Here is a 12,588-nt window from a genome sequence, read left to right as displayed (position 1 = left end):
ACTGTACATTGCTTGCAGGTGCTCCGGGCCATTGTTCAAGTTCCCCAGGCTGAATAGGGAGAAGCAGATACTCAGTCTACTTCATTGTCCCAAAGAAAGAAGGCACCTCTCATCCGTTCTTAGGTCTCAAAGGTCTAAACCACTTCTCCCAAGTGTCCTGCTTTTGCATGGAGAGACTAAGAACGTTTACTAAGGTTATGGTGATGTTGGCGTTCTTTCTTCGGTGCCAGAATTAGAATTCACCTGTATCTTGATGACTGGCTCATTCGTGTGTTGTCCTATTTGGACAGCGTGGCAGTGATGGACAAAGTTGTCTGTCTTCTGCGGTCTTTGAGCTGGGTGATCAATTTCATAGTAACGTAGTAAATGACGGCAGATAAAGACCTGTTCGGCCCATCTAGTCTGCCCAACAAGATAAACTCATTTTACATGGTATGTGATACTTTATATGTATACCAGAGTTTGATTTGTCCTTGCCTTTCTCAGGGCACAGACCGTAGAAATTTGCCCAGTACTGTTCTTGTACTAATATCGAAGCCCCTTAAAATTTACATTCCAGCCCATCCCTATCTATTCAGTCACGATCAGGGCGTAGACTATAGAAGTCTGCCCAGCTCCCATTTTGTTTCCAATTACCGGCGTCGCCACCCAAACTCCACTAAGATTCCACGGAGGGCATTCCACATATCCACCACCCTCTCCTTGAAATTTCAAGCAGATCAGACTAACTCCATCACAGATGCTGGAGTTTCTAGGTGTTCTATTGGACACAGCACAGGAAAGAATCATCTTCATGCAGAGTAGGTGGTTGAAGCTGGTTCAGTAGATTGGTCTTCTCCTCAGTCAAGGCAGGCCCAGGGACTGGAACTACGTCCAGGTAATGGGGGTCGGTGACAGCGCAATGGAAATGGTGTCATGGGTAAGAGTTCATATGTGGCTGTAACAGGAATCTATTCTCAGCCGCTGGTCTCAGGTGTTACAGAAATATAACCTTCATCTTGCTTAGATGCTGGTTGCCAGACGGAGTATGTAGTGTTGGTTGTTGCCCAGGAATTTGACAGTCAGAAATCCCTTTCTGATAACACAATAGTAGGTGGTTACAGTGAACACCAGCAAGTCAGGTCGGGGAGCTCATTACAGGTTCCATCTGACACAGTGCACATGGATGGAACAGGAGTCTCAGTGGTCAATAAATTGCTTGGAGCACTGGGCAGTGTGGAATGCCTTAAGGAACTGGTAGGGGCCCCTTTCTGACAATGTAATAGTGGTGGCTTATATCAACAAGCAAGGCATACCCCCCAGTCATGCATTGGCGTTGGAGGCAGCCTCCCTCATGAGGTGGGTGGAGAAAAATCTTCTCTGCTTGTCGACTGCTCATGAGGTCCTTGAATGTGGAGGTGGACTTTCTCAGCAGACACTCCTTGGACCTGGGAGAAATGTTAACTATTCAGCCAGAGGTTTCAGCTGATAGTGGACCGATGGGGTTCTCCGCTTTTGGACTTGATGGCGATAAAAAGGAATGCTGAAGAACCGGGCTTGATGGAGATCAATGCCTTGCAGCCCTGGCTGGAGATACATCTATTGTATGTCTTCCCTCCTTGGCCCATGGTAGGCCGCACATTGAAAAGATTGCATTTCATCAGGGTTGAATAATTCTCGTAGCCACTGATTGGCTGCAGAGGCATTGATAACTTGGACTTGATTTGATTTGATTGCTGTACTGTGATCCTCTCCGTCTTCTACAGGTACAGAGCCTACTGAGGCAACATGGTGCTCATAGAAGATCCATTCTCTTTGGTTGTACAGTTTGGCCATTGAAAGGGCTCGGTTGAGATGAAAAGGTTATTCTGACTTGGTCCTTGTTACCTTGCTTCAGGCTTGGAAACGCTCTACATCCATGGCGTATGTGAGGATGTGGAGGGTGTTCGAGGGCTGGTGTTCTGCTGATTATTTTCCTTCTCTGATCTCTGCTCAGATCACACATATCCTAGCTTTTCTTCAAGTAGGGTTTCAGAAAGGATTAGTGTTGGGTTTTCTAAAAGTTCAGGTTGCGGCTTTGGCCTGTTTCAGGGTCCGACCGCAGAAGATATCTCTTGTGGCTCACCTGGATATTGTTTGATTTTTTTTTTTTTTTTTTAATTACATGGAGCAGGCAGCTTGCAGCCTCCCATTCGTATGCTGTGTCTAGAGTGGAACCTCTAATTTAGTCCTTCAGGCTACTACTTAACATTTCTAAAGCGCTACTAGGGTTACGCAGCGCTGTACAGTTTAACAAAGAAGGACGGTCCCTGCGCAAAGGAGCTTACAATTTAATGGACAACATGTGCAGTCAGCTTACAATCCAATGGACAACATGTGCAGTCAGCTTACAATCTAATGGACAACATGTGCAGACAGTCAAATTGGGGCAGTCCAGATTTCCTGGATAGAGGTGAAATGGTTAAGTGCTGAAGGTGACATTGAAGAGATGGGCTTTGAGCAAGGGTTTGAAGATGGGCAGGGAGGAGGCTTGGCGTATGGGCTCAGGAAGTTTGTTCCAAGCATAGGAAGAAGCAAGGCAGAAAGGGCGGAGCCTGGAGTTGGCGATGGTGGAGAAGGGGACAGAGAGGAGGGATTTGTCCTGTGAGCGGAGGTTTTGGGTAGGAGCGTAAGGGGAGATAAGGGTAAAGAGGTATTGAGGGGCTGCAGATTGAGTGCATTTGTAGGTTAGTAGGAGAAGCTTGAACTGTATGCGGTACCTGATCGTAAGCCAGTGAAGTGACTTGAGGAGAGGGGTGATATGAGCATATCGGTCCAGGCGGAAGATAAGACGTGCAGCAGAGTTCTGAATGGATTGAAGGGAGGATAGATGGCTAAGTGGGAGGCCAGTGAGGAGTAGGTTGCAATAGTCAAGGCGAGAGGTAATGAGAGAGTGGACGAGAGTTTGAGTGGTGTGCTCAGGAGGAAAGGGCGAATTTTGCTGATATAGAGAAAGAAGCGACAGGTCTTGGCTATCTGCTGGATATGCGTGGAGAAGGAGAGGGAGGAGTTGAAGAGAATTCCGAGGTTGCGGGCAGATGAGACGGGGAGGATGAGGGTGCCATCGACTGAGATAGAGAGTGGAGGGAGAGGAGAGGTGGGTTTGGGTGGAAAGACAGTAAGCTTTGTCTTGGACATGTTCAGTTTCAGGTGGCGGTTGGACATCCAGGCAGCAATGTCGGATAAGCAGGCTGATACTTTGGCTTGGGTTTCCGCAGTGATGTCTGGTGTGGAGAGAGAAAGCTGGGTGTCGTCGGCATAGAGATGATATTGGAAACCATGAGATAAGGTCAGCAAGCCCAGGGAAGAGGTGTAGATTGAAAAAAGAAGGGGTCCAAGAACAGATTCCTGAGGAACTCCAACAGAGAGCGGGATGGGGGTGGAGGAAGATCCATGAAAGTGTACTCTGAAGATACGGTGGGAGAAATAAGAGGAGAACCAGGAGAGGACAGAGCCCTGAAACCCAAATGAAGACAGTGTGGCAAGAAGTAAATTATGATTGACAGTGTCAAAAGCGGCGGATAGGTCGAGGAGGATGAGGATGGAGTAGTGACCTTTGGATTTGGCAAGGAACAGGTCATTACAGGCTTTAGTGAGTGCCGTTTCTGTCGAGTGTAGAGGGCGAAAGCCAGATTGAAGCGGATCGAGGATGGCATGAGAGGAGAGAAAATCGAGGCAGCGGCTGTGAACGGTGAGTTCAAGTATCTTGGAGAGGAAGGGTAGGAGGGAGATGGGGCGATAGTTGGAGGGACAGGTAGGGTCAAGTGATGTTTTTTGAGGAGTGGTGTGCCTACAGCATGCTTGAAGGTGTCATGCTCTTCAAAAGCCTCCTTTTTCAACCTCTCCGGAAGGCTTCCTCGAAAGATCTTATGCTAAAGACAGCGTTCTTGGTTGCTGTTGCATCGGCATGTAGGGTTTTAGAGCTTCAGGCTGTCTTTTCAGGATCTCTTTCTTTGCTTTTCAGAGATGGAGGAGGGTCTTTCTGGACATGATTCCTTCCTTTCTTCCAAAAGTGGTAACAGCATTTCAGGTCAACCATTTGAGGAGCTTCCATCCTTTCTCAGAGAGAACAAAGAGGTTCAGTATTGTTTCTCGAAGCTTCTTGATGTGGCTAGTCCTCAGTTATCTCGAAGTCATGAATGAGTTTCGCAAATCGGACAGAACTGTTTGTGCTTTTTGGTAAACAGAGGCTTGGCCTTATGGCTTTCAAGCCACCAATTGCTAGAGGGCTGAAGGATACTTTTGTTTTAATTTATTTGCTTATGGGGAAGCAGGCTCCTTAGGTCTTGCTGGCTCATTCTATGAGGCATACATTGACATCCTGGTCTGAGACTACCTTACTGTCTCCAGCAGATATTTGCAAGTAGGGGATGTAGTCAACACACTGCATACCTTTGCCAAGCACCAGAGGTTGGACGGTACAGCATGCTTGAAAGTCAGTTTTGGGGCCAGGATCCCACCCACTCTAGGGATTGCTTTTGAACTATAGAGTTGCATGAGGATAGAAATCTAACTCGTCCTCGCTGGAATCTTAACTGTCCCCACAAGAATTCAACCTGTTCTCACTCATCCCTGCAAGAATTCAATGGTACCTTTAAAAAAAAAAAAAAGTTCCAGTCAATTCTGTCTCTTTGGGTTTGAGCCACATCACTGCAGACAAAGGAACAGAAGTTCAAACTTGGAATTTCTGGTGCGCACATGTAAGACTTGTCTCTGATTTGCTGGCACTGTGTGCTGAGAGGTTGCCACATGCACGTGCCAGTAGATCAGGTGACCTCTGATGCTCGTGGCTGTCAGAGCTGAGGCCTGTGCATCAGCCCAGAAGCAGAGAGGATCAGTGAAAGATTTTCCGCATCTACACTGTTAAACCAAGGAGGAAGAGGAGGAACTTGATACTTGGCTGGTGCCAGGTGCAGCTTACACTTCCATGTGAACCCCACAGGAACTGCTTCCATCCCTATGGGAATCCCGCAGGGTGGGAGTGATTGCCGTGGGATTCCCGCAAACCACATTCCCATGCAGGTCTCTATTTCCAATGCACCCTTCTCTCTTCTGAGGGAGTTTTAAGATTGCCCCTTTGGCAATGTTCATCATCTGTAACTAGCTCCAACCCTGAGAATGGCATAAAAAAGGGACAGTGCTCTTTGGGCAGCAGGACACTGCTGAAAGAAACAGTGGAGCTTAAAGATGATTCAGGGTCTGTCCACTATTGGTGCTTCTCTACCTATAGCAGCCAGTACAGCACTAGCTACTTATGGACATCTTTGTTCAGTCTATCCTTCAGGGTTTCTCTGAGAGGAAGAACCCAACTCCATTCTCTGTTCCTCCGGGGGCCATTATATTATTATGGGACGCCAAATTTGAAAAGATTTATACACAGAGAACCATGTTGTTTGTATGCTGGTGACATCTTCATTTGTTAGGACAGGCCTCAACAAATTTTCTTAGGATCTAGGAGCTAGATTTAGAACAGATGAATTTATGCACATTTATAAATTTGCCATTCATAATGTGCTCGAGGTGGTGTACAGCCAACTGTAGCTGGGAAGGAGTGGATTTTCTCCCCCATTACCGTAGCAGCTGCAGCCTAAAGTTTCTTTCCATTGCTAGATTGGCTGCATGTTGGGCAGACAACCTCTCTCCTTTTCTTTTGCGTATAATCAGCTGAGGACAAGTTACATGTGTGTTGGAGATGCTGTGGATGGTGTGTATGTGTGAGGGTAGGGGGAGATGGAAGAGAGAGAGCCTGCTGCTGTTGATGCCTGAGTATTTAGGCCACAAAACCAAGGTAATAGGTCCAATTTTATTTTTTAAATCGTTTTGGTGACCGGGGTTTGTCGAGCACTTATTAGGTTGGAGTGGACTCAACAGTTAAGCAACCTTATTTATCCCACCTGGTAGCAAAATGTCACACTAAATTTTATATTTCTATTTGTTCTGCTGTAGTAATGTTGTAGATCGTTGCTTTGGAACTCTCAAATTGTTGAATTATGAAAATGAACTTGTAGAAAAATATGAATGTGAAAGTTTTTTTTTTTTTTTTTTTTGTTCAATAGCTCACTCAAATCAGAAGTCAGCAGCAGGATACCCAGATTATTTTTGCAAGTGGCAAGGTCTGCCATACTCTGAGTGCAGCTGGGAAGATGGAGCTCTCATTGGAAAAAAATTCCAGGCCCGTATTGATGAGTATATAAACAGAAATCAATCCAAAACAATACCTTTCAAGGAGTGCAAAGTAAGTATATGTAAAAATTAAAATATTTAGGATGTGATAATAAACTAATGTATTCACAAATCCTTTATACATTATTCAGAAACTAGCATTTGTATATACTTAGTTAAAATGTATTTTTTTTATTAGAAACCAGTTAAAATTGTCAATGAATAAATATGGATTTAGAAATGCAGTGTGTTTTTTCTTTGTCTTGCCTTAGACAACTCCTCATATTATATATATCTTCCTTCACTCTCATACCCACTGATATACTTCCGTTAGAAAACAGTTAATGTTTTACCTACTTTGACTTTCATTTGTATACAATTGTGTAATAGGATTGGAGAGAATTTTTAATTAATAAATTATGCATAGATGGAATGCTTGACTAGTTTGATGGTAATCCTTTCAGACTTGGCAATTTTTGAAGTCTCTACCTAGTTTACTAGGTGATTTCTGAGCCTTTGGAGTTGACAATTCTCTGTACCATTTTTATTTTTCATGAGAGAAGGGAATACATAAACACATTCCAAGACTGAAGATTATGTTGGTTTATTTCATCAATCATCCTTTTTCAAAAGAAACTTATCTAACTGCAAGTTTATTGCAACACAGTAATTGATGGCAAATAAGGTGGCTAGAGTTCTACCTGCTGTTCTGTGCTGTTTGTATCCCTCTCTGCCCTTGTTAGGAGTTTTACCTGTCACTCCATTCAGGTTACATCCCTCTATGCCCTGCTTAAAGTGAACATAAGAATAGCCATGCTGGGTCAGACCAGTGGTCCATCTTGCCCAGTATCCTACTACTAGCAGTGGCCAGTCCAGGTCACAAGTACCTGACAGAAACCAGGATACCCAGATTCTGTTTTAGAATACTAGCTTAACTCAGCATTGGTGCACCTAACATCTATGCGTCCACAGTTATACCAGTCTTAGAGCTGACATGGGTGGGCACCTAAATGTAGTAAAAGTACATAACTTATAGTATTCTGTAAGTTACATGCATAACTGGGAGCCTCACCCATACCCTACCCATTATATTCATTTTTTGTTTGTTTTGCTTTTGTCAGTCTCTGTATAGTGTGCACTCTTTGGAAATCAGTGGAGTTACATGCATAACTGGGAGCCTCACCCATACCCTACCCATTATATTCATTTTTTTGTTTTGTTTTGCTTTGTCAGTCTCTGTATAGTGTGCACTCTTTGGAAATCAGTGAAAAGAGTGCACACTATACAAAAAGAGAGTGCATAGTTTTCCCAATAGAGTGTGCATGTATGCTTGTTTGTGCAAATATAATGGTCCACTACTGGGAAAGAGTGCACACTTTCTCTGAAATAGTGTGCCCTCTTTCCGCATAGTGCACACCATTTTTGATGAATAACGATACAAACATGTCATTGCAAATAACAGCCTATTCCTTTTTTTAAATTTTCTTTTATTTATGCAGTGTTGAACAAACATTACAAGAAAAAAACTTCTTGTAAAGGAATGTAACAAACTAACACAAGGCAATCCAAATTGAAAGAGAACACTCCAAAAAAAAAAAGGCTCACTTTTAGTTACATATGTTTGTAAAGAAGATCTCAATGGGTGGAGGGGGCAGAACACAGCAATATGGCATGATCTTCAAACCAAAATTGGGAAATACATCATAGGAAATCTAAAGCCTGGTTGTAGCCAGTAATATATTTCTTTGTATCCTTACCCTCTTGACTTCCCAAACCCATAGGTATAATAGAAATAAGAAATTTATGATCAAGGAAGTTCTTCAATTAAAACTGGATCATTAAAAATATTTTGAATTAGCATTGTTGGTAACTCACAAACATGGAATTCTGAGCACAAATGTTCCTTTAGAGGAAATAACCTGCGCTCTCATAGCTAAGTAAGACTTCCATCTTTCTTGAGAAACTGTAGAAATATCTGGTAAAGCAAAGATTTTTGATCACAGAAATACTTCATTCCTAAATTAAAAAAAAAAAAAAGTTTTAACATCCAGATTTTATCATGCTCCAGTTCATATGTCACTAGGCGGGTCACTTGGCCAGTCACGTCCAAATTTGAATCTTCTAATAATATAGTAGTCCATGGAGCACTTTCTCTTCTTCTAGGCTAGCCTCCAGTTGGAATGTAAAACCCTAGTAATAGGTGGTACGGTCTTATTTGGGATATTCAACATCTCCTTATGATATTTCTTCAACATATCTAAAATATGATAAAATAGATCTGGGAAAGTTAACAAACCTCAGATTCAACCTCTTGGTATAATTTTCAAAATTTTCCCGCCTTTTCCTTATTCCATCCAAATACTTCACAAAAATAGATTCAGATTTCTCCACATTGCACAGTCTGTGTTGAGGCACCAGTCCTCAGTTTTACAGGGAACTTCTTCCATTTATTTTTGGATGGAGAAAGAAAATTTTATCTCCCCTAAGTATCTCTCCTTATGCTCTGTGATTGGAGCTGGATCGTTATTTACATCTATCCTTCCTCTGGGACAATAAAGAAAAAGCCTACAGCGACCTGCATCAATTGGACCAGCCAAGGATATCAGAACCAGAAACTCTAAAGTTCATACCTGCAATCCGTGAGTTAAAAATTTATTTTTACTATATAATCTACTTCTGTAATTCTGAATCTTTAGGTTCCTTAAAACTAAGGAAACCTATGCACTGTCTCCAAGAATTTCACATAGAAGTGCTAAGTGCAACCATTTGTTTCTCTGTTTGATGGAAGACTTTGATCTCACAGGCCTGGTCTGAATTTACAACTGTAAAAAGGTCTGTTCTTTCAGATATTAACACCTTAACCCTGCATTGCCAACTAGGAAGATTGCTGATCTACAGGGTGTACTCCAAAGAGTGGATTGCAGCGCCACCCAGTGAAATTTTACCTAACTAGCTTCTGACACAATAAATGTGTCATGCAAGTATCCCAGTGGTGTGTGGGAGAGGAAACCATAATCCCCACCAACCAAAGAGAAGGCAAAAGTGCAAGATTTCAAATACCTACATAACAGTACTTAAAAGACCACCTCACTGTCACACCAAAGCAACCCACAACACCCCCAGACCACCCGTGGGAACTATAGAAACATAGAAACATGACGGCAGATAAAAGCCATATGACCCATCCAGTCTACCCATCCTCTGTAACCCCTAATTCTTCCTGTTCTTAAGTGATCCCACATGCTTATCCCATGCCTTTTAAAATACTGGAACAGTCCTTGACTCCACCACCTCCACTGGGAGGCCATTCCACGCCTCCACCACCCTTTCTGTGAAATACTTCCTTAGGTTACTCCTAAGCCTATTCCCTCTTAACTTTGTCATATGCCCTCTCATTCCAGAGCTCTCCTTCATTTGAAAAAGGCTCTTCCTGTACACTTGGCCAGGACGGTGAATGCCAGATCAGCTGCAAAGAAATCCTCGGTGATCCATGATGCCATAAATGAACAGCATCTTGACATCCTAGGAATAAACAAAACCTGGCTAGATGAAACTGGGGGGGTTACTACTGGCTGAACTATGCCCAACAGGGTTCAACATCCAACATCAACCAAGACCAGGAAGACAGGGTGGAGGGGTAGCAATCTTGAATCGGGACACAAACTGCGCAGAATATCCACCCCCCAGCTACATGGATCAGAATTTCTTTAATCCAACTTGAAGAGGAGAAACCAATCTGGCTGCTCGTGGTATACAGAGCACCTCGTAACAACACGTTATCTGTGCAAAACCTCCTAGACCTGATTACTCAAATGACCCTGAATTACCCTAGGCTGGTGATCATGTGAGACTTCAATCTACACATCAAAACCCCAGATACCACCACAGCTTCCTTTCTGGACATGATGACAGCACTAGGATTTACACAGATGATCAATTCTGCAACCCACAAAAAGGGTCACATACTAGACCTGATATTCTACAAAGGGGTGGATATCCCAGAATTGTGGGATAACAGTATTGAAATAACACCCTTATCATGGTCAGACCATTTTCTAATTAAATGCTCCCTATGTGACCACCTGAAGTATATGGCACCTCCCAGAGTTTGGAAGGAGATCAGAGACAAAAAAATGCTGACTGCTTAGAATTTCTTAGAGGCCTTGGACTATCCACATGTAGATGAAAAGACAACAACAGTGTCAGAACAAGTTGACATCTGGAACACACTTAGCCAATACCTTAGATAAAACAGCACTGCTAAAAAAAAAGGTCTTAGGTCCCACCCACACTCTCTCACCTTGGTTTTCTCCAGAACTTCGGATCCTTAAATGCGAAGGACGAAAACTGGAAAGGAGATGGAACAAATCTCATCTGGATGAAGACAGGCTAAACTGCAGGAAGCACATGGCAAAGTACCGCCAAGCCTTAACAGCAACCAAAAAACAGTATTTCTGTCAATGCATTGCACAGGCTGCCAGTTCAACCAAGCAGCTGTTCAGTATAGTAAACAGCCTACTGCAACCTCCACAACAGAACCAGCCTGCCTAGTCTAAACTGAACTGCAGTGATTTTGCTGCATACTTTGCCAACAAAATTAAAAGTCTCCACCAGGATTTACAGGCAATCCCACCTAGTCCCCAACCAGTCAACTAGGGGTGCACAAACTCACCCCTCCTAATATAGACAGATGGAACACCTTTAACGTAATGATAGAGGAGAGCCTTGACAAAATCCTAAGAGACCTTCGACCAACTACCTGCTCCCTTGATCCCTGCCCATCAAAGATAGTGCAGCAGGCCAGTATGGGCCTTATAGAAGTCGCCTCAAAAATTGTGAACACCTCTCTTTCTAATGGGCAACTACCAACAGCATTAAAAAGGGCAATGGTTCGCCCTCTGCTGAAGAAAAACAACCTTGACCAGGTCAAACTTGAAAGTTACAGGCCAGTATCCAATATCCCGTTTCTAGGGAAACTCTTAGAACAAAAACAGTCTGTATTCAACTTAATGAATGACTAGAAAAGAGTAACTGGCTAGATCCATGTCAGTCTGGATTCAAACCCGGTTATGGAACAGAAACAGTCCTCGTATCCCTGCTAGATGATCTTCACAGAAATCGAGACAAGGGATTCGCCTCGATGTTAGTACTGCTAGATTTCTCAGCAGCTTTTGACACTGGATCATGATATCTTGCTAGCACGACTGACAGAAACAGGTATCAATGGAACAGTACTTGCCTGGTTCAGATCCTATCTATCAGACAGGCAACAATCCATAATGTTTGGCAGCAATTCATCACCACCATGGACACTGACCTGCGGAGTACCACAAAGATCGATACTGTCACCTATTCTGTTTCAATATCTACCTCAAGCCACTAGCTGAGCTGATTTGGTCAATGGACACTCAGTTCTACATCTATGTGGATGATGTGCAGCTGCTCATACCCATTGAACCTGACTCACCTACAGCCTTGAATAAACTGATTACCTGTCTAGCATCAATTCAAGAATGGGCTAAACACAACAAACTTTGCCTGAACCCAAGTAAAACCGAGCTCCTCTGGGTCCCTAACACAAGTGGATACATACCTGACATCAAAATCCCTTTTAGGAAGTATGAACTCCCCCTCAAATCACAAGTCAGGATCCTTGGAATACAGTTAGATTCAACACTTATTCTGATCCCCCAAATCCAAGCAGCCTTCAAGAGCTGCTTCTACTATTTGCGACAGCTACACTGCCTCTCTCCTTACATCGAGAAGGTAAATCTTATCTCAGTTATGCACTCCATCAAGACTGGATTACTGCAATGTACTATACAATGGTCTGATTAAAAAGGGCCTACACCAGCTCCAGTTGATTCAGAATGCAGCAGCAAGACTCATACAAGGTTGCAAGCGACGTGACCACATCACACCATTTTTGCAAAAAGTTCATTGGCAACCAGTACAATACAGGGCTAAATTTAAAACTCTATGTCTGATCTTCAAGGCCCTGAAAGGAAATGGCCCTGAGTATCTGAAAAATAGGATGATCCTTCACACACTGCCGAGGACACTAAGGTCCTCCCAAGGACTTTCACTAAACACACCCTCTACAAAAGACATTACATGATGTGATACCTGCAAGCGAGCCTTCTCCGGAGTAGCCCTCACACTCTGGAATGCATTGCCTGAAAGGCTCCGCTTAACACAAGACTATCTGTACTTCAGGAAGCAGGTGAAAGCTTGGCTCTTCAACCAGGCCTTTAATGGAAGAAGTAACTAACTTGTTAGTCTCACCCACACACACAAGGAGTGACTCGGGCTGCACATACTGCAGCGGAACATGTTTATCCACTCCTAACCTAGCTGAGATAATATTTAACCATCTCTCTGACCTCATGTGCAACTTTTGTCAAATCA

At 43.3% G+C, this 12,588-nt stretch overlaps 1 protein-coding gene across 1 annotated transcript in view; it reads left to right on the top strand.

Moving 5' to 3' along the window:
* CHD1 (chromodomain helicase DNA binding protein 1) overlaps window positions 1-12,588 on the top strand; it is a 560,349-nt gene that overhangs the window by 151,920 nt on the left and 395,841 nt on the right. The window contains 1 exon segment of the mRNA XM_030193417.1: window positions 6,075-6,253. Within this exon segment, the coding sequence (XP_030049277.1) occupies window positions 6,075-6,253 (179 nt within the window).

Source organism: Microcaecilia unicolor, chromosome 2 (assembly GCF_901765095.1).
Source record: "Microcaecilia unicolor chromosome 2, aMicUni1.1, whole genome shotgun sequence".
Lineage (NCBI taxonomy): Eukaryota > Metazoa > Chordata > Amphibia > Gymnophiona > Siphonopidae > Microcaecilia > Microcaecilia unicolor.
Note: the sequence above shows the minus strand (reverse complement) of the source record. Positions and strands in the feature narration are given on the sequence as shown.